This window comes from Colobus angolensis, unplaced genomic scaffold, assembly GCF_000951035.1.
Source record: "Colobus angolensis palliatus isolate OR3802 unplaced genomic scaffold, Cang.pa_1.0 Scaffold190, whole genome shotgun sequence".
Classification (NCBI taxonomy): Eukaryota; Metazoa; Chordata; class Mammalia; order Primates; family Cercopithecidae; genus Colobus; species Colobus angolensis.
Window position 1 is genome coordinate 7,020,091 of NW_012115044.1, and position 22,964 is coordinate 7,043,054.

At 34.5% G+C, this 22,964-nt stretch overlaps 1 protein-coding gene across 2 annotated transcripts in view; it reads right to left on the minus strand.

Annotated features, from left to right (window-relative positions):
- GSK3B (glycogen synthase kinase 3 beta) overlaps positions 1-22,964 on the minus strand; it is a 284,345-nt gene that overhangs the window by 79,454 nt on the left and 181,927 nt on the right. For both annotated transcript variants that reach the window (XM_011940645.1, XM_011940644.1), the window contains exons 5-7: positions 20,914-21,044; positions 17,606-17,712; positions 10,708-10,805 (exon numbers count right to left, since the gene is read on the minus strand). In XM_011940645.1, the coding sequence (XP_011796035.1) occupies positions 10,708-10,805; positions 17,606-17,712; positions 20,914-21,044 (336 nt within the window). The remainder of the gene's footprint in view (positions 1-10,707; positions 10,806-17,605; positions 17,713-20,913; positions 21,045-22,964) is intronic.

The following is a 22,964-nucleotide window of genomic DNA, read 5'->3' on the forward strand; positions in this document are numbered from 1 at the left end:
ACACCAATGGGAAGAGAACATATTCTCAGTTATCTATTACTAGAACTCATGACCTTTCCATTTGTTGCAAAAAGCACCAAGATCAGCCTGCCCCACCCCTTTGGGGATACTGTTTATCCCCTTACTATTAAATCAATCATTTTATCTGTTTCTGGTCCCACCTGGTTACAAATTTATCCAAACACTGAAAAACATCAACACAGGAATTATGAGTTGATAATTACTGTCTTCAAAGAAATAATATGGCCCAAGAAGCACGTGACAAAAAGCAACTGACAAAAGCTCTGAAATGCTAGTATTTCTTCCACAACCTTGTTTATTTTATAGTTCAACACCAGAGGTCGCCAAACTTCAGCAATAGAGGTGCACGTGCAGCCTTTAAGAGCGAAGTAAAAGAAAGTCTATTAGGAATGTTGCTGCTCCACTTAAATCCTGCAGTTGCTTTCAACTGCTTACAAGCTAATGTGATCTGGCCACTGTCAACAGCTCCAGTCTTCTCTTTCCCAGTAAACTCATATTCTATCAACCCCACCAGGCAGAACCTTAAGTGACAACCATAAAGAAACACACGAAACCCAGTTTTACTAAATATTTATCCACTCCCTTCCCCTCCCTATCTGGTAAAAATACATTTTGATGTTTCAAGATTCAGCTCAATGGTTAGCTGTTCTATGAAGGCTTTCCAGACAGCACTACTCTTAAGTGAAATGCCTCTGCCTTTGTACTCTGCTCAGACATCTGGAGTAATAATACTGGGTTTGCCCTATTGCCCTCAGTTGTTCCTCTCCTCCCATCCACCAGTCTCTGAAGCCCCTGAAGGTGAGAACCCTCTAAGTTCTTGCCCAGCACCCAGTAAACACGGTTCACTAAATTAATGCACGTAGTTAACGTGGTATGTACCTTGAAAGACTAAAGGAATGTATGGCTAGGCCTATAGACAATGAATTCAATAAAGGCTTTAAAAATAAAATTATATAACACAATATAATCATTGTATAAATGGTTGAATACCTAAACATCTTCATTTCTTTTCTGCATAAAAGAACTGCATATGGAAATTAGAGTGTTGGGTTACGTTAGGTTGGCTGTTACATCCTCATCAGTTGCTAGAAATTTTAATTGTTCCCTTTTTTGGCGATTTAACATTGCTATAAACTTTGTGTACATGTTTTGTATGGATATAAGTTTTCAATTATCTAGGATATATATCTACAAACTGAATTGCTGGGTCATATAACTCAATGTTTAATATTTTGAGGAAGTGCCAAACTTGTTCAAGGTTTGCATTATTTTACAACCACACCAGCAATGCATGAAGGTTCCAGTTTCCCCATATCCTCACCAACATTAGTTACTGTCTTTTTACTTTAGTCATTATGGTGAGTGTGATAATAGTATTCATTATGGTACTGACTTTCATTTCCTTGATGAATAATGATGTTGAGCATCTTTTTGTTTGCTTACTGGCCATTTGTGTAACTTCTTTAGAGAAGTGTATGCAGATACTTTGTCCATTTTTCAAGTGGGCTTTCTTGTTATTATTGAGTTGTAAGAATTCCTTATATACTGTAGAGACAAATCCCTTACCAGACATAATTTGTAAAAATTTTCTCCAATTCTTTTAACTTTCTTGACGCTGTCTTCTAAAGCACAAGTTTTAAAATTTGACACAGTCCAATTTACTTGTATTTTCTTTTGTAATTTGTGCTTTTGTGTTACAGGTATGAAAATATTGACTAATTGAAGTTTACAAAAATTTGTAACTGTTTCCTTCTAAGAGTTTTATAGTTTTGGCTCTAACTTTAGGTCTTTGATTCATTCTGAATTCATTTGTTTTTAATTAACTGACGAATTATAACTGTATACAGTTTTGAGATAAACAGTGATATTATGGGTACACTGTGGAACAAAAGCATCAGATTAATTAACATACTGATTACATTAAATACTTATCATTTGCTCCTCCTGTCTAACTATAATTTTGTACCCTTTGAACAACATTTCCCATCCTCTCCACCTTCTGGTAAACACTGTTCTTCTCTCTGCTTCTGGAATTCAATTGTTTCAGAATCCACATATTAGTAAGACCATGTAGTATTTCTCTTTCTATGCCTGACTTACTCTACTTAGCATAATGTCCTCCAGGTTCACTCATGTTGTCACAAATGCCAGAATTTCCTTCTTTCTTAAGGCTAAGTAGTATTCTACTGTAGTGGATATATATATATCATATTTTTCCTTCCATTTATCCACTGATAGGTACTTCTGTTGTTTCCATATCTTGGCTTTCATGAATAGAACTTGGGAGTACAGATATCTCTTTGACATAGTGATTTCAAGTCTTTAGGATAGATACCTAGAAGTAGAACTGCTGGATCATACTGTAATTTTATTTTCAGTTTTTTGAGGAACCTCCATATAGTTTTCCATAATGGTTGTACCAATTTACATTCCTAACAACAGTGTAAAGGATTCCCTTTCCTCCACAAGCCATATAATTTTTGTATATGGTGTGAGGTGGGGGTCCAACTTCATTCTTTTACATATGGATATCCAGTTGTCCAAGCACCATTTGTTGAAAAGACTATTCTTTCCCCATTGAACTGTCTCGGAATCCTTTTCAAAACTCAATTGTCAATAAATATAAAGGTTTATTTCTAGACTCTCCATTCTACTTAATGGATCTATATGGCTACATTCATGCCAGTAATACACTGTCTTGATGACTGCAGTTGTGTAATAAGTTTTGAAAACAAGAAGTGTGGTTGGGCATGGTGGATCATGCCTGTAATCCCAGTACTTTGGGAAGCCAAGGTAGGTGGATCACTTGTTGAGCCCAGAAGTTTGAGACCAGTCTGGGCAACATGGTGAAAACCTATCTATAACAAAGAATACAAAATTTCGCCAGGCATGGTGGTGTGTGCCTGTAGTCCCAGTTACTCAGGAGGCTAAGGTGGGAGGACAGCTTGAGCCAAGAATGTGCAGGCTACAGTAAGCCATGATTGTACCACTGCACTGCACTCCAGCCTGGGTGACAGAGCGAGACCCTGTCTCAAAAAAAAAAAAAAAAAAGTGACTCCTCCAACTTCATTCTTTTTCAAGACTGTTTTGGACTTCATTCTTTTCTTACTAAATGAAAATTTATACTTGGAAACAAGTCATCTCCCTCCCTGCCAAAAAGTTTTAGTTAGGTAAACTACTGAACATAAAGTGAAAAATTCATTCTTGGTTGATACATATTCATAGCAGTCAAAAGACCTTTTTTTCTAGGTGAATTTCAGCTAAAGTGGTATTCTCAAGGAAGAAGTATAAAATAGAAAGAGGGGTATCTGAATCTCTTGGATTAAAACAAAAATACATGTAAAAATCTGTATACACTTCAATCAGTTTTACTTTCCTTTGAGAATCACTAACACTATAGTTCTTTGTAGCACCACAAGCCAAGATTTCCTTCACATTTTCTTGATATCTTATACATCAAATAAACAATAAAATATTGCTATGATAAAGTTTAATTTATATATTAGGCACAGTAAGAGATAAAAAACAATTAAAATGATATACTATAATTAAAGTTCTGTGAATGTAGTCTCTCTCTCTCAAAATATTTTCTTGTACTATACTTATCCTCTTTCTTGTGACGATGTGAGATGATAAAATGCCTATGTGGTAAGATGAAGTGAAGTGAATTACACAGGCCTTGTGACATAGCCTTAGTCTACTAATGATCTTCTGACCATACACCAGGAGGAGGATCATCTGCTTGGAATGATCCCAGATCAGTGAGCCATAATAATGTCCATGGCTGGATGTCAGAAGCAAATGATGTCGATGACTAATGGGCAGGTAGTGTATACAGCATGGATATACTGGACAAAGGGAGGATTCACGTCCCAGGAGGAATGAAGCAGGACAGCATGAGATTTCAGCATACTACTCAGAACAGCATGCAATTTAAAACTCATAAATTGTTTATTACTAAAGTTTTCCACTTAAAAAAATGTTTCTGAACTGTGGTTGGCTCTGGGTAACTAAAACAGTAGAAAGTGATACCTGTGGATATCAGGAGACTACTGCAGTAATAGTAAGAGTAGTAGTAGTGATGCTTACTTCTTAGGGTTAATATAAGAATTAAGTGTGGTAATGAATGTGAAGTGCTTAACCCAGTGCCTGGCACAAAGTAAGGTCTCACTGAGTGGCAGCTTTTATGATGAGCAGTCATTTCTCAATATTGGAAAATGTAGAATTCTGAGAAGCCAGGGATCCACTGATCTTTTTGTCTAAATTATACCACAAACAAGCATCAGTCAAATTGAAAGCCTAGGAAAACAATTATTTAGACAAACATTTGTAACAAAATTGTAACTCTCAACTTCTATAGAACTGTTTTTGTTTACTAACAAAAAAAAAATTGAAAGCAACTACTTTTTCGTAAGTCCTGCAATTGTAAAAAGATATGCTTGCTTAAAAAAATCAACATCACAGAATAGTAAAAAGCAAAAAATAAAAGTTCTCTCCTTTTCACCTTCCCTTAATTCTATTCTCCATTGTAGAATTTGTAGGTCCTTCTAAATCTTTTTCTACAGATAGGCATCAAGAAATGAAGCCCATCTACTTGGCTCCCATAGCATAATCAAAAGTTTATTTGCATCTGTGTTGTACTTTCAAATTTCTTACATAAAATTTCAGTTAGAGATAACTGAAATTACTAGCTTCCCTGTGTAAGACCTATCTACATAGACATCTAAATTGGTTAATGTTAAGAGAAAACTAAACAGTAGTTTAGTAAAGCTGTATTAGAAAAGAAATTAAGAAACTTTAACTGCCTTATAATTTTATTATTGCAAATAATTTAAGATTCAATATGTTTAATGTCAAGCTTTTTAAAAGAGATATACCCAAATTCTAAAGGGCAGTTATGAAAATTATGAAAATTATACTGAAATTCCATTATCAAGAGGTGGAGCATTGACTACTTCTGTCCTAAAACTCTTCTATTCAAAAGCAATGGTCAAATTATTACTATAGCATAAGTAAATGTTTATGAAATAAATGAAACTATCTCTGTAGGAATTTTAATATTTAAAATTAAAAACTTCTACAAAGAGTTGGTTTATTTTAAAATTGTTAGTTTTGTGAAAGTTTAAACCAGAAATAAAACTGTGGACTAAAGTTCATCTTACCTTATTTGAAATTTATGTTTTAAAGTTTGGAGAGTGGAGGGGAGAAATTATTAGTAAAACTTAACAGCATTCCCAGATCCAAAACTTCCTAGATTGCTTATATGGAATTTTTTGGAGACACTTGTCATTTATGTAAGAAAGTTAATAATCAAACTTAGGAAACCCAATGTATCATGTAAACATTTTGAAAGACAATGCTATATCACTTTACCTTAATGCTGTTACTTTCAGAATCAATTATGTAATTCGAAATACAATCATGCAGTGGAATCTATGTAGTCATTAAAAATATACTTAATTGTTCAGTTTTTAAAAGTCTACAAAGCAGTAAGATGGTATTTTTATTTAAATAAAAAGAAAATATAGTATATGAAAATATTTATAGAAGTATTTTTCATGATGTGCTAGAACAGTAAGTGATTTTTTGTCTATTTGTCTCTCTGTGCTTTCTCAGTCTTCTGCATTGAGCATATAAAATCTAAGACTATGTAGTTATAAAAAAAGTAACTCTCATTAAAAATTATTTTCTTTACCAGCATTATACAATCCTTCACAGGACTCTCTTCTATAAAGCTCCACTGCTATGGCCAACTGCAGAGGTGCCAAAGGACAATGTTATACGTCAGTGAACATTATGTTTGGCAAAATTCCTGGTAGAGGTTTTCTAAAAATGTTTTATTTTTTTCCCATGTTTCTGGAACTATATCAGATATTTCTTGAGATTTTTATATTAAGAAAGATTTTAAAGGAAAAAAGCACACTGAGAAGTCCCTAATGGAATTTGTCTTTTTACAAATGCTGTGAAAATCCATGCATTTTTGATATGCAGAGGTCAAACGGCATAACAAAATGATGATCTGACAATTCTATGCATGAAATTAACTTCAGAAAGTTAAATACTTGTGTTTTTCATGCTTAGAAATGATTTTCCATGATTTTCAAATCTGTTCTTATACTTTTAACTTATTCTAAATATAATGTATTTGGATTTTATTCTAAATATTTTACAAAAACCTTCTTATTAGAGGGCAGTGAGGAAAATTAAAAATGTTAGCTAGAATGAGATAAAGTTCGTTTAATTAAACTGTTTTACTCATGCTGTAAATTACTGGCATAGACATCTGAGTCAATAAACAACATACACAACAACCACATTAACTTGTCTTATTAACTCCCAGCTAATTTCAAATTTATGAATGGACAATGGTTTAACAAGTTCATTCAACACAAACCTTAACTGAAAATTATTTTGGTGCCCTCAGATATTAAAACACAAGAATAAAAAAAGTCCCTGCTCAGAAAGTTTATAAAATAGTAAGGCAAAAGTTTATGAAATAATGAGGCAAGTCTACCACATAAAAAAACTTCATAAAGTTTATTTTATGATTATTCACTTTCCTTTTTCTTGCTTAAACTCAAATTCAGAGAAGAGTTACCTATTTTTGCAAGGTTAGCTTCCCCCAGATACTGTGTTATGAGGTTTTCAAGGGAGAAAATGAAAAGAAAGCAGAAGAGAACAGTTTAATACGAGTTCCCTAGTTATCATAAACATTAACAGTGCATGACTGTTACCTTAAAAAAAGTGAGACCTGAACTGGGCATCTATGAGACCACCTTTATGAAAATTTCAAATCTATTCTTAAAGTCATGTTTATCAGTATATGAAAGTATTTGTTTAAAATACAGAATGTCTTAATAACATTTAACTTTGAAAACAAACACATATAACTTCTCTTTTCCAACTTATATCAGGAAAACTAAAATAGCTAGATCAGCATTTCTCAGGAATTTTCATTCAAATGAGACCTTGTATATATTTAACATTTGAGGAACAGATGTTAGCAACAATAGGAAGGAGGGAGGGACGGAGGCAAGCAGAAAGGAGAAAGAAGAAGATTTGGTATTTATTATTTATTTATTTGAGACAGAGTCTCGCTCTGTTGCCCAGGCTAGAGTGCAGTGGCACTGGCTCACTGCAACATCTGCCTCCCAGGTTCAAGCAAGTCTCCTGCCTCAGCCTCTGGAGTTCCTAGGACTAAAGGCGTGCGCCATCACACCTTGCTAGTTTTTGTATTTTTAGTAGAGACAGAGTTTCACCATCTTGGTCAGGCTGGTCTTGAACTCCTGACCTCAAGTGATCTGCCCACCTCGGCCTCCCAAAATGCTGGGATTACAGATGTGAGCCACCACCCCGGCTGTGATATTTATTATTTAATTGATGGACTCACTGACACAGTCTCGCTCTGTCACACAGGTGGAGTACAGGGGCATAATCTTGGCTCACTGCAACATTTGTCTCCCGGGCTGAAGCAATCCTCCCACTTCAGGCTCCCAAGTAGCTGGGGCTATGGACGTGTGCCACTATGCTTGGCTAATTTTTCTATGTTTTGTAGAGACTGGGTTTCGCCATGTTCCCTAGGCTAGTCTCACACTCCTGGGCTTAAGCAATCCACCCACCTCGGCCTCCCAAAGTGCTGGGATTACAGGCGTGAACTAGTGCCCCAACTGGACCAGTAAGATTTGGGGCTATATTAAACACACACACACAACACTCCTATGAAGTTTATTAACCTTCATGCAATAAAACTTAGAACTATACTAAACATACACACACTTGCACAAAATACAAAGCCCATGAGCCTCTGTGCAATGTGTAGTAACTTCCAGTCAATAAATGGATGGTAAACTACTACTGGTAATTCCATCTATCCTGGGCAGCCATGGTCAAGGACGTAGAAGGGACCTAGAAACCAGATATCCCAAAATGCCCTGGATGCTTGGAAATACTTACAATTCTCTTATCTTATATCATTATCAAAACCTCCTATAAGCAGTGATCTTGGAACTTACCTACTGTAGTAAGGTGACATTTCTTAAGTATAAATGCAAGATGACAGCATAGCACATAAACGACGAGTGTTTTGTTTCAGAGTTGGCCTGCTACTACATATCGATCATGGATCATTTTGCAAAAAATAAGTGCTTAATGAAAACGAAGTCTGAAATTATCAGTAACAAAATCTATTAAGCAGGTAGCATAAACTAATATTAGCAGAAAAATGAATTACAAGGACTAACAAAAGTGGTACAAGCAAGCTCTAGACTTAAAGGTTTCTAAGGTATTACAGCAGGCATGAGATAGGGAATTATCACAGATGCTCACTTAGCTTCCTCAAAAATTCTACTTGTATTATTATGAATTAATTAAAATGACAAATCGCCACAAAATTCTAAAATATAATCAGTAGAGAAATGATACAATTCTAATGAGCTAAACGTATATGACAAATAGAATGGCCAATATGCCCAGAGAATTTTAGCATGGTGATGGTGAGCTCAAGTACATCAAATAAAAGCCTAGGGACAGGAGAAATGCTGAATGGTTGTGTAAGAGCAGAGATCAGGAAACTACAGTCCATTGTCTGTGTGAGGCCCATAAGCTAAGAATTAACAGATTTGCAATCAATTTGATGATTAGAAAGTACTAACTTTGAACATCAATTAAAAGAAAGGTTATATTCCCCCAAAAAGAACTCAATTCTTCTGGTTAGTAGAGTTGTATTAAAAAAAAAAAAAAGTACTCAATTATTATACCTCTAACTTCATCAATAAAAAAATTTGTGAAAATGTGTTTTCCCTTTTGTTATTGAAGTATGTATATGATATCCTCGATTTTGCCTTTTGGCCCACGAAGTCTAAAAGATTTTATCTAGTCCTTTACAAAAAAAGTTGGCCAAAAATATTTTACCTAGTCCTTCACAGAAAAAGTTGGCCAAGCTCCGTATTTGAGTATTAATTTACATGATGGGGTAGGCTTTTAGAAAATAAAGAAAGCGGATCACGAGGTCAGGAGGTCAGGAGATTGAGACCACCCTGGCTAGCACGGTGAAACCCCATCTCTACTAAAAAGACAAAAAAAATTAGCCGGGTGCAGTGGCGGGCACCTGTACTCCCAGCTACACCGGAGGCTGAGGCAGGAGAATGGCGTGAACCCGGGAGGCAGAGCTTGCAGTGAGTGGAGATTCACTGCACTCCAGCCTGGGCGACAGAGCGAGGTTCCATCTAAAAAAAAAAAAAAAAGAAAGAAAGAAAAGAAAGAAAGCAAACTATTCAAATTTAGATCTGAGTGTAGCATAGAAATCAAAAAGAAAATAGTTCTGTTAACAAGGGTAAAAGGTTAGATCTGAAACTCAAAGATGGTACCAAAAAGAAGATGTAAATACCACAGTAGTCTAAGCTGCAAACTGTAAGAAACTGTATGGATAATAAAGAAGATCGCTGATTACACACTGATCTTTTCAACCATACTTGTACACAATGACATCTAGCAAAACCACCTTTGATTTTAAAAATCCCTATTTTTAAAGAATGAAGTACAAGGGTTTGAAAAGAACTTGATCACAGTCCTATGTTCATGGTATAAGCTAGTGAGGAGTTACAGCTCAGTATAATAAAAACTAAATTCAAGCTGTCCAATACAGAATAAGCTGCATCCCTAAATAGTAATCTGATGCTGGAAGTGTTCAAGAAAATACTAGAAAATCATTTGTTGGGAATGTAAATAAAAGGTTATTTCATTGTGTGTTGGATAGGACCACATGACCTCTAAGATGATTTTTCAATTTTACAATTCTATGAAACATCTGGGGTATCACACACAAAGCCCCAGAGACAGTAGGTGGTGTTGCTTTGGTTCATTCTAAGGTTTCAGTTTGGACAATCTAGTGATATAAATCTAGACACTAGGTTTTTTTTTTTTTTAAAGGGCCTTCCTTTAAGATCTCAAATATTTAAAACTTGAAAAAATTACATTTAAAAACTCAATTAAAATCTCAGCTCTACTGTTCTTAAAAGGAAACACATATTCTAAGATAATATTTAAATATTTGTTGTTAATAAAGGTGTATGTATGCAAAGCTAAATGAAAGCAGAAGCTGTGTCTGAGCAAAACCAGACACATCTTCTGCTTTCATTCAGCTTTAAATAAAATTTAAAATAAAATTATATTTAATCCATATAGACCCAACAAATAAAATTATATTAAATCCATAAGTCAAATGTTTCTATCAATGATCTAGCCAGACATGTAGGCATTCATTCTTTCATTTTACAAATACTGAATAAATATAAATAGTGACCAAATACAAGTATCTCCTATGTGCTTAGGAGCAGGGAGTATACAGTGAGCAAAAACAGACAAAGCTTCTGCCTTTATTCAGCTTACACACATTTTAGTGAGCTTATAGTCCAATTTTGCTTTTAAGTACTTTAAATAACAGATATATACCTTTCTTGCATCAGATATACATAATAGTTTTTCTAGAATCATACAAGAGAAGAGTAACTCAAATAACCAAAAGGCTGGGGGGCGTTCTTATACCCACTTTATAGCTGAACTTGCTATGTGACCTTGGATTGCTTCCTCCATTTTTTAAGTTTCTCATGTGTGTATATGTGCGATATATATTATTAAAGTAGCACCAAAATTCCTTCCAGTTCAAATATTCTAATTCAACCTTCTCACCTTGATTATTTCCACCAACTGATCCACACCACTATCCCCTGGAAATATTGGTTGTCCTAGTAACAGCTCAGCCAACACACAGCCAGCAGACCATACATCTAAAGAGAAAAGAAAACAAAGCCTTATTAATACTTCATAGCTTGAACTGAAAAATGTTTGTATACATTTTCTAATTTTACTTTGATCACAGAGTAAATATCACAAGGAAAAGATTATACAATCTCAAAACAGAGAAAACTTCATAAAACTTCCCTAATGTTCTTTTTAATTAAATGTTAAACTTACCAAAGAGGAAACCAGACCAATAAGAATATTCTAATAAAGGGTAAAGTCTATTATTATCAAATTTCAGGTATTCAAGTCTTCAAATAACAAGACAGAGGATTACAGTACCAAAGCTATGGCAGGACTATCTATTTATCATACTTAAAAATAATTCAAAGTGACACAATCTCTGCATATTAGTAGGTACTTACAGAGGAACAGCAAGGAAAGGTTCAATCTCTCCCAGACCCTGGGCTTTAAGTCAATGCAAATTCTGAGGAACACTTTTAAGACTTTAAATGGTTGATTTTTATGTTCTAGGATGACTGACAGAAAAATGTGCTTAAATATATTATCATTTTTAAATAAAACAGAATGGCAATGATAGAGGAATATATTTTACTTCATAAATTATAAAAATAATCCACTTTTAAGTCAAAATGAAAACCTCAATCCCTAGAGAAAACTTTAAAAATTAACTCAATTAATACACTTTCAAAATACTTTCAAGTATACATCCTAGTTTACCCAGGATAGTTATGGCTTATATATTATCCTGGGATAATTATTAGTAACATCCTCCTTCTCTCTCAAAAGTATTATTGGATTAGAAGATAAACTACAATCACTCTATTTTAAAGCCCACTATTAAAACTTCCTACAAGAAAAGGCTGCTTTTTAGCTTCCAGATTTCTGAGATTCCTAGGTTTCTAATGTACCACACTCAAGTGCTTTAGGGAGACGAATATGAATCACTGCTGGACTTTACCACCTACCAGTAGGGAAGGAGAAGAAAGAACAGTAAATGGTTGACAACAAAAATTTTAAAGGTCTGATGTGGTGAGATGTACTATCAAGAGAAACTGGAAATCACTGCTCCAGTGACTACTTTTTATTGACCTAGAAAAATGACATAGTATTCATTTAACAAACTCAAGTTGATTTTGTTCAGTCCTAAGTTAATAACCAAGACATCTATTCTGCCAATATAGACCAAGAGTCCTATTTAATATATTAGGAAATTGCTAAATGAAGCAAATATGAAAACTTGCTAGGGAATCTTTACTCAAAGCCAATAGTAATACTAACTGTTACAGTCAAGTGGAAAAGATGTATCTCCTTATTTATGTAAATGCTTATTTTAATCCAGGTTTTAAAATATCCCTTTACCTAGTTAATAAGATGGAAGGTAATATGTACTCAACTTTTTTCCTCTCTAATACGGAATGATTCATCTCAGAATACAAGGCTGAAAAAATTGTATGGGAATAATTATGCCTTCATAAAAAACAACAGGAAACACTTTCTTAGGCAAGATTTAGCTACAAATATGGAAGACAAAAAGTAAAACATCAAGAAATAATCTTGCCTAGAAGTTACCACAGAAGATTGATACTCAAAAGATTCAGGTGACAACTATACTAGCAGCCTTCAATTCATTTTACATCAGTCAAGTTAGTAAAAACAAAGTATTTATCAATCACTTTCTGGATGACACTAAAATCTCTTCTACTTTTATTTCAAAGAAGAAATGGATGAAATTCTCCAAATAGAATAGAAGGTACTGAAAAAATAAAAATAGTGCTTTGGCACACTGAAAATTAGTTAGTTGGGGTTAAAGCCAGAATAGCATTTTGTTTCATACTTAGGTTCATGTTAAAGTGATCTTTCAAGACCATTTAGTTTAACACACTTATTTCATGGAATAAGGAAATTAAGACATGATAAAGTTAAATGACTTCCCCAAGGTAAAGGTACTGAATAGTAGAGCTAGACCTGGAATCATTCTCAATTCCCAATCAAGATACCACTCTCTTGAATAACTGTCTCACTGTCACAGAATAATAGCCCTTCAAGGGTCTGTCTGTAAGTTCAATCCCTTGTTCTAAGGAAGTGTTTTGTTCTCATTCTGCCATTTCTCAGTAAGACAATATAATCAGAGACATCAGCTTTACCTTTGGCTGTATCTAAATATGACAATAATCTTGTCAGAAGCAGTTACTCTTTCGTTTCACATTACGGTCAAAAACATTTAAAAATGTAACTATATTAGTATACTTTTTGGGGGGTCTGTTTAAAAACATTACAGTCTTAAGCGGCAAGTATCCTAAGTTTATAATGGGAGGCCAAACCTAGGCTTGTTAGGGTTCAAAAGATTCCTGTTTACATAACTGTTTCTTAATGTGTGAGATGATATGGTAACTTCTTGAGAAGAATCAAACTGCCTTTATTTTAGGTGTTTCTGGCACGACTCACACCAGTATATATAGATAATCAGTATCATATATTTGAATAAAATGTAAAGCAGCTGGAAAATACAATGATATACCCAAAGACAAGGGGCTGAAATTTGCTCTTGAGGAGAGTCAAGTCTAAAAATGCCACAAAAAGAATACCACCTTACATTTCTACAGTATTTTCACTAACATTTTATTTAAGCCTCACAGCCACTCAGAAAAGCGGAACTGTCAGTAATCTCCACTTTACTTCAATAGTGACGTGATGCTCAAACCCAGGTCGACCACAAGCAAAATATTCTTTGTACTATTTCTCATCTGTCCATTCATATATGCCATGTACCACAGCCATAATAAGACTCTGAGAATTACATACACATACATATACATATTATTATGCTCTCTACCCTCTGGTAAAGCAGATTTCAAAGTGTGGTCTACAGAGAACACTTTGTACTCTTTGCACCTGGGTCCTCTAGACATTTTTAGATGTCCCAGAGGGTAAAACTCTTTTCACAAGAATACACTTTTACTGGGTTAATATTTGTACTGAGGGTACAAAGGAAATGGTGGGTAAAACTGCTGGCCTCTTGGTAGAAATCAAAATGTGCTTTGGCATTTTGCCATTTGGCAAAATAAAAAATAATAATGTGTTTTCTGATTAGGGTGTTTACTTATATCAGAGAATTTCTATTTGTATCAAAAAGACAGAAAACTGTCACAAGGTCTGTTTTATTTTTTGTTGTTGCTGTTGTTGTTTTGAGAGGGGGGTCTCATTCTGTCACCCAGGTTGGAGTGCAGTGGTGCAGTCTCAGTTAACTACAACCTCTGCCTCCTGGCCTCAAGCCATCCTCCCACCTCAGCCTCCCAAATAGCTGGGACTACAGGGGCATGTCACCACGCCTGGGTAATTTTTGGTAGTGACGGGTTTTCACTATGTTGCCCAGGCTGGTCTCAAACTCCTGAGTTCAAGTGATCTGCCCACCTCAGCCTCCCAAAGTGTTGGGATTACAGGTGTGAGTTACTGCGCCAGGCCAGGTCTGTTTTTTGTTTTAGTTTTCTGTTACTGTGGGGATTTTTTGGGTTTATTATTTGCATGCTTTTGTTTCTGTTTTTGGACTAAAGAAATTCTCTTCAGAAACAATACATAAGAGTAAAATAATTTTGGTTTCCACTTGCACATCTAGCTTAAAGTTGCTCCTTGTTTGTTAGCTTCCTATTCATGTCCAGCCGATCATGCTCTCTCTGTTCACTCCTGGCTAGTGGGCTAAAATGGAGTAAAAGAGAAGGTCAATGATGATTAAAGCTGATGGTCTCTATTTAGCTCCTTCTATCACTAAACATCTTAGGTGAAGACTTGAGAAGGTCAATGATGATAAAAGCTAAACTAATGGTCTCTATTCAGTTCCTTCTATCACTAAACATCTTGGGTGAAGACTTGAGAAGGTCAATGATGATTAAAGCTAATGGTCTCTATTCAGTTCCTCCTATCACTAAACATCAGCGGTGAAGACTTGAGAAGGTCAATGATGATTAAAGCTAATGGTCTCTATTCAGTTCCTTCTATCACTAACATCTTGGGTGCGTACTTCTACAGAATTAGTGCATTTAGCAAAACTATTAGTGACTTAAGCTGATTTTATATTAAATAATGGAGATGGCATGAAGGAAATGTTAGCAATATGGCCATACTATCACTTTCATTATTAACTTAATGAAATAACATTAACTAATAAATTCTCCAACTAGTGTAATCACACTCAGAAGTATTTCAGGAGGATTTTAAATAAAAAAGTAAAAAAAAAAAAGTTACTTAGAATTAATTTAAATTCTTAAGGTAAAAGCTACTAGCTTTATAATTCTAATAGTTCAAGGAGGAAAAACAGAATAGTAGGTATATGTTAAATTCTAAAAAGTAAAATTTGAAAAACCTCTATACAGGCATATGTCAGAGATGTTGTGGAACTGGTTCCAGACCATTACAATAAGACACAATAAAGCAAGTCTCACAAATCTTCTGGTATCCCAGTGCATATAAAAGATGTTCACTCTATACTATAGTCTATCACTTGTACAATAGAATTGTCTAAAAAAAATTAATGTACATACATTAATTTAAAAACATTTATTACTAAAAAAAATGCTAATGATCATCTAAGCCTTCAGTGAGTTGTAATCTTTTTGCTGGCAAAGGGTCTTGCCTTGATGCTGATGGCTGCCAACTGATCAGGGTGGCAGTTGCTGAAGGCTATAGGATGTGGCTGGAGCAATTTCTTAAAGTGACAATGAAGTTTGCCACATAAATTGACTCTTCCCTTCACGAAAGATTTTTCTGTAGTATAAGATGCTCTTTGATAGCATTTTACCCACATTAGAACCACTTTCAAAATGGGAGTCAGTCCTCTCAACCCCTGCTGCTGCTTTATCAACTACAATTATGTAATATTCTAAATCTTTCGTTTTCATTTCAACAATATTCACAGCATCTTAACCAGGAGTAGATTCCACCTCAAGAAACCGCTTTCTTTGCTCCTCCATAAAAAAAGCAATTTGTTTATGTTTTATCACGAGATTGCAGCAGTTCAGTCACATCTTCCGGCTCCACTTCTAATTCTAGTTCACTTGCTATTTCCACAACATCTGCAGAGACTTCCTTCACTGAAGTCTAGCACACCTCAAGGTCATTTATGAGGCTTGGAATCAACTTCTTCCAAAATGTTGTTCATGTTATTTGGACCCACTCTCACGAATCAAAAACGTTCTCAATTGCACCTAGAATGGGGAATCCTTTCCAGAAGATTTAAAATTGACTTTGCCCAGATCCATCAGAGTAATCACCATCTAGGGCAGCTATAGCCTTACGAATGTATTTCTCAACCTTTGGGTGACCAGTTGCATTGTCAATAAGCAGTAATATTTTGAAAGAAATACTTTTCTCTGGAGTAGTAGGTCTCAGCAGTGGGCTTCAAATATTCAGTGAACCATGCTACAAACAGATGTGCTATCATCTACTCATTGTTGCTCCATTTATGGAGCACAGGCAAAATACATTTAGCATCATTCTTAAGGGCCAATACATTTAGCATCATTCTTAAGGGCCCTAGGATTTTTGGAATGGTAAATGAGCACTGGCTTCCACTTAAAGTCACCAGCTACATTAGGCCCTAACAAGAGAGTCAACCTGTCCTTAGAAGCTTTGAAGCCAGGCAATGACACTTCTCTCTAGAGGAAGTCTTTCATCTCTAGATTTTCTAGAGATGAAAGACCTAAATGGTATCTTCTTCCAATACAGTATAAGGCGTTTGGTCTCCATTAAAACTCTGATGTTTAATGTAGCCACCTTCATCAATGATCTTCGTTACATCTTCTGGATAACTTGCTGCAGCTTCTGCATCAGCACTTGCTGCTTGCCTTGCACTTTTATGGCATGGTGCAGTTTTTTCCCTTAAACCTCATGAAAAAACCTCTGCTACCTTCAGATTTTTCTTGTGTAGCTTCCTCACCTCTCTGTCTTCACAGAATTGAACGGAGTTCAGGCCTTGCTCTGGGTTAGGCTTTGGCTCAAGTGAATGTTGTGGTTGGTTTGATCTATCCAAACCACTAAAACTTTCTCCGTAACAGCAATAAGGCTGTTTCACTTTCTTATCATTCATCTGTTCACTGGAGTAGCACTTTAATTCCCTTTAAGAACTTTTCCTTTGTGGTCACAACTTGGCTAACTGGCACAATTTCGATATGCCTTCCTCGCTAAGCTTAATCACATCTAGGTTTTGATTAAAAGTGAAAGATGTACCTTTCACTTGAACACTTAGAAGCAACTGCAGAGCTGTCAATTGGCCTAATTTCAATACCATTGTCTCTCAGGGAATAGGGAGGCCTGAGGATAGGAAGAGAGATGGGTAATGGCCAGCTGGTGGAATAGTCATAACATACACAACACTGATCGATTAAGTTTGCTGTCTTATATTGTTGTGGTTTGTGGCAACCTGAAACAATTCAAAATAACATCAAAGACCACTGATCATAGATCACCATAGCAGATACAATAATGAGAAAGTTTGAAATGTTGCAGTAATTACCAAAATGTGACACAAAGACATGATGACACAAAGACATGAAGTAAGCACATGCTCTTATAAAACTAGTGCGGGCAGACTTGCTTGACTCAGGGTTGACATAAACCTTCGAGAGGTTTAAAAAAAAAAAAAAAGCAGTGCCTGGAAAGTATAGTAAAATGAGGTATGCCTATATATGTTTGCACCTCAAGCTTTAAGAAAAAAACATTATGGGATATATCCGTCTTTTAATGCAAATAAAAGTACAGATTAGTAATACTAAATTACTAAAATCAAGAAGTAATTAATAATTATGAGCATTATATTCAGATTCATACTTACCTATACTAGAGGTATAATCAGTGGCTCCAAAGATCAACTCTGGTGCCCTATAGTACCGAGAACAGATATACGAAACATTGGGTTCTCCTCGGACCAGCTGCTTTGCACTAACAGAAAAAAAAATAAAAATAAAAAGCAGAAATTCTTTAAATCTAAACCTTAAGAGAACCTAGACTGCTACCCTTTCACAGTATCGAACGATTTTCTAAGATTCACATCATTTGAATCATATATGAAAAAGAAAATGTAAACTGTAACTATCTCTGACAAAAGAAATTTACAATTTTATCACCTTGCCTGCAAAAAAGAATAGCAATTTTTAAAGAAAGCATTTGTCACCTAAGAAGGCACCAAAAGCAAAAAAGGCTAAGTGTTGAATTTCTTCTGATCCTGTTCCCCAAATTCCACTTCTAAAATACAAAGAAGCAAGGGCAGAAAAGAGGTACCTCCCCCACCAAAAAGCATGACAATAGATTCTAAGAATGAATATTCCTCACCTAATGTATTTCTTTAAAAAGGGCTAGAAATTGGCTACTGTATTGCATTTTGACTTCTGACTCAGGGTGAATATTTCAAGGTTAATAAACTCAATCTATTTTTCCACATCTTGGTCAATTTATTAAGTGCATAAACATTTATTACCCAATAAATTATAAACAGGCCCTTCAACTTCAGGGCAGAAATGATTCACAGTCTATGAATTCTAACTGCTATAGTAAGTTTAATTGCATGTTCCCTTACTCCAATTTTCCTACTAAAATAGTTTGTAGCATGTATTTTAAACATCAAAGTATAATAAATTACAACTAATTTCTTTTGAGATGTCGCCCAAGATAATCCAAAGACAGAATAAAATAAACTGCTGTAGAAGCCAGCCATTCTGACATACATCAATAAAAAAGATAAATAAAGGCACAAAATGCAATGAAATCAAAACAGTAAAACAGTAAGTGTCAAAAAAAAAGGTAAGAAAATGCTGAGGTAAAGGTACTGGAAAACCAGGGTAAAGATAGATGAAAGTAGTCACAAGGATTTCTTTCAATGACTGGGCTTTCTTTTCTTCCATTTGTCTCTAGTCAATCATGACTCTAAACTTAACTTGTTTTTCCTTCATCACTAGTTTTGAAGTTTGTTTTTCTACCCTCTCCCCAAGTACTGACATACAATAACCATTTCATAAATTAATAAATACTAATCCCTGTTTTTAGGCTGCATGAAAATTATGACATTTCGTTTTCAGCATAATTGATAGGAGACCATTATATCTTCTAAAGGACACTTTTTAATTAACAAGATAGATTCTAATTATATTCAGAAAATTCATGACGAGACAAAATGTTAATACCCAAGCTTTGTAGCGTGAAGTTTTTTCACTACTTGATGGAGCTACAAAAATGGAGCAGCCTCTCTTACAGAGGAGGCTGGTTTTAACTCCTTGTCCAATATTGTGATCACATCTAGCTTTCTGTTCCTAAATTTAGCTACTTTTACGCCCCACGTCATCTAGTGAAAAAATAAGAAGAGAATAATAGCATTTTGTTCAAATTACCAATCTGATATGTAAAGCCCAAAGTGTTTCCCAAACTCTATCTGACCAAATCAATTCTGTTAAAAACAAAAAATTAGAGAGTTTATAAAAATGAGCTATCAAACAAGCGAAATCCCTCTTCCAAATTTATCAGAATAAAGCTATTTTATGTCCCAAGAAAACAGGCTGTATCAAATGTTCTGACACTATCATGAGAACAGAAGTTCTTCTAACCTTGGTGTCTCATAGTCTGTCCCTACCAAGTCAGTCACTCTCAATGGGGAAGACATCCATTAACGATAAAACATAAATGATTTGGGCAGTTTTTCCTATAAACAAGTAGTAGTGCTTTGTTTCAAACACCAAATAAGAGCTTTATTGTCTTTCACCATTTTTAAAAATAGTTCAGGGAACAGAGTCATGGCCTGCAAAACGATAGGTCATCTGAAATTAGTAGAATGAGGATGGTCTGAAAGAGGACACATTGTGAGACTAAGAAAAATTAACTCATGACAGAACAGATTTGCTTATTTTTTAAAGGATCTATCTCAAGAGAAGCCTGTGGAAAACATATCCTATGTTGAAACCCAAATTTAAACTGTGAATTGATGTAAAAGTATTACAAAGGGATAGGAACATAGGTATCAACAAGTGTGGGGCAATATGTAATCTATAGAGCGATGGTGAAAAGAAAGAATTTGTAACAAGGATGAAAAAATTAAATTGGAAAGAATCCAAATTATGTAGAGATGTCTTAGGGACCATGAGGAGAGAGATTAGGTGATTACACCAGTGAGGAAGCAGCAGGGTAACTGCCTGAGTTACATGGGAATATAGGCTTGACTATATGTTAAAAAATTAGATTAGAGAGGCACAAAAGTACTGAAAACTGAAAATGGAAAGAATAAAGTTTTATTACAAATTCACAGTAAATTACCAAGAACGAGTTTTTAAAAGCAGAAAGTTTGATGAAATTTGCAGGAAAAACGGGTAGAATAAAAGGTTAAATTATAGAGGAAAATGAAGAAAACACTGCTAGTAGACCTTTTATCTCATCCCTGATTTGTGGTTAACTGTGAAGTTAAAAAATACACAGGAATGTAATCAATATTTTGAAAAAAATTAGTTCTTACTGAAAAAGGAGTACATATCTAATATAAACTCAAACAATACTAAAATACAATCAATGAAAAAGTGAGTTTCCCAACTACATTATATTCCCAAAGTTTCCTTTCTTAGGCAATCAAATGTTATGGATTACATACTGTTTCAGAAATTAGCCACACATGTACTTGTATATATAGTCACACTCTGTATGTTTTTAAAACATAAAAGGTGGCATACAATACACATACTCTTGATGTGCTTTCTTCATTTAATTTTTCCTAGAGATCATTCCCTTTCAGTTCACAGAGAACTGCCTCATTCTTTTTCATGGTTGCATATATTACTCTGTATGTACCATACTTTATTTAGCCATTTTCCTACTAATGGATGCTTATAAACAATGCTATAATAAAAATCCCTATATATACACTATTTTGTAAATCTGTATTTCTAAGGAAATAATTCCTAAAAGTTAAAGTGTTAAATGAAGAAGTATATACATTTATAATTTTGACAGAAACTAACAAAACTACTCTCACAGCTGCACTAGTTTATACCTCTTGGATAAGAATTACTGTGTTTAGGCTGATATTGCAAAAGGAATATATTTAAAAGAAGATAATAGGGGGAGGAGGGGAGAAGGGAAGGGGCAGGGAGAGGGACAGTAGCTTACCTTCCAAAGTCACAGAGTTTTAATACGGCTGTATCAGGATCCAACAAGAGGTTCTGTGGTTTAATATCCCGATGGCAGATTCCAAAGGAATGGATATAGGCTAAACTTCGGAACAGCTGATACATATACAACTGTAATAGATAGTAGAAATTAATTAAATATTTCTTATCCTAAACAAATCAGATTACTTAAACAGTCAATAAAGTAACAGATTCTCAGAAAATAACACGTGAAATGCTATGGATTACCGGCACTCAATCCTTCTTTCACAAATTTCGTGTCATTTCTGTATTAATTAGCTATTTCTATATGAATTAAAGTGCCATTAACCATATGTACTATTCGCATCATTCTTTAATAACTTAAGAAAGGAAATTTTACAATGTGTTTTATAACTTTTAATTTTACTAACATCTCACATTACAAGCCCGCTAAGATGGGCTTTTATTTAAAACACAAATGAAAAGCTGAGAGAAGCATCCAAAATCATGAATAATAAGTAACTTTGGGTCAGAAACCAGGTATTCTGATTTTTAAGTTTTATAGTTCCTTCTAGTAGGGCACGCTGTTCAATGCAAACGTATTTCCAAAGTGTCATCTTTAGAATCATATTTTTCTGAGATGTCAGCCTCCAAGGTGATTGACACAGTGGTCTAGGAAAACTCATGTGGACTGAGAAAATCTATAATCACTGCTCTATCAAGACATCAATAACTCTGTTAGTAGCACCACCATTCTTCCTGTTAATATCCTTCAGAAAAAGTATAATTCAAAATAACATTCAAAAACAGACGCCTGACTATTGACATCATCTTAAAAAAGAGAAGACGTTCTCAGTTTTCTTACCAAAAAGATACACTGAGAAACTGGGTCTGCATTGAGAAACTGGAATAAAGAATCATACTCTTGACTGCAGAAGACAGAAACTTCATGGAGAAAGAGAGTATAATTTAAACTTTCTGTTTATCTCAAGGTCAGTGTTTTGATTCACTTTTAAACTTTTCTGGTTGTTTACCTTCTGACCTCTACCCCGAAGTTACACCATGGACAGAATTTTTGAAATGAGTCAAACCAAAGATAACAAATATCTTGGTAAAAAAACAATTAAAGAAAAAAAAGATACTTAAAAGTCTAATGAAGCACTGACACATGGCACCATCTTTAAAAGCTACTGCTAAGGCTTAGGTTAATTAAAGTTAACATGAAACCTACTTTCCTTCTAAGAAGCATGGTGAAAACTGCAGACAGCTGAATTTTAGTACATCTTTGAAGTTAATATGAACTATAGCTGGAAAAGTTTATGTCTTCTTTAAAATGAAGCATGATGTAAACTGTACAGAAAAGATCTTTTATAAGGTCAGCATTTTGCCAACAAAGTTAAAATTCAGGCATTTAGGTATCCATATAACTTTTTTTAAAAAACTTCAGACTTCTATTATTGTACCATCATTCACAGAATCAATTTCTAAGTCCTAAAGCTTACTCTAAAAGATAATCTCCAATAAGAAACTGAGTTCACAGGCATAAATTTACTAAAAACAGAGATTTTACTGTGTCAGAGTATTAATGTCTAGGTCAGCAAGAATCAGTGAAAACAAGTCTTCTTTTTCTGAAAAAAAAAAAAAAAGCTTAAGAGTTTAAATGAGGTTAATTTTAAGATGTCTTTTTACTGTATTCTTTCATCTGAAATATCTACTCTATCTTCACTGTCTTGAAAAGTTTATCTAGAAATGTCAAGATAAAGAACAGACAAATGAGATCTAATTAAACTACAGAGCTTCTGCACAGCAAAAGAAACTACTATCAGAGTGAATAGGCAACCCACAGAATGGGAGAAAATTTTTGCAATCTACTCATCTGACAAAGGGCTAATATCCGGATCTACAAAGAACTCAAACAAATTTACAAGAGAAAAACAATCCCATCAAAAAGTGGGCGAAGGAAATGAACAGACATTTCTCAAAAGAAGACATTTATGCAGCCAAGAGACACATGAAAAAATGCTCATCATCACTGGCCATCAGAGAAATGCAAATCAAAACCACAATGAG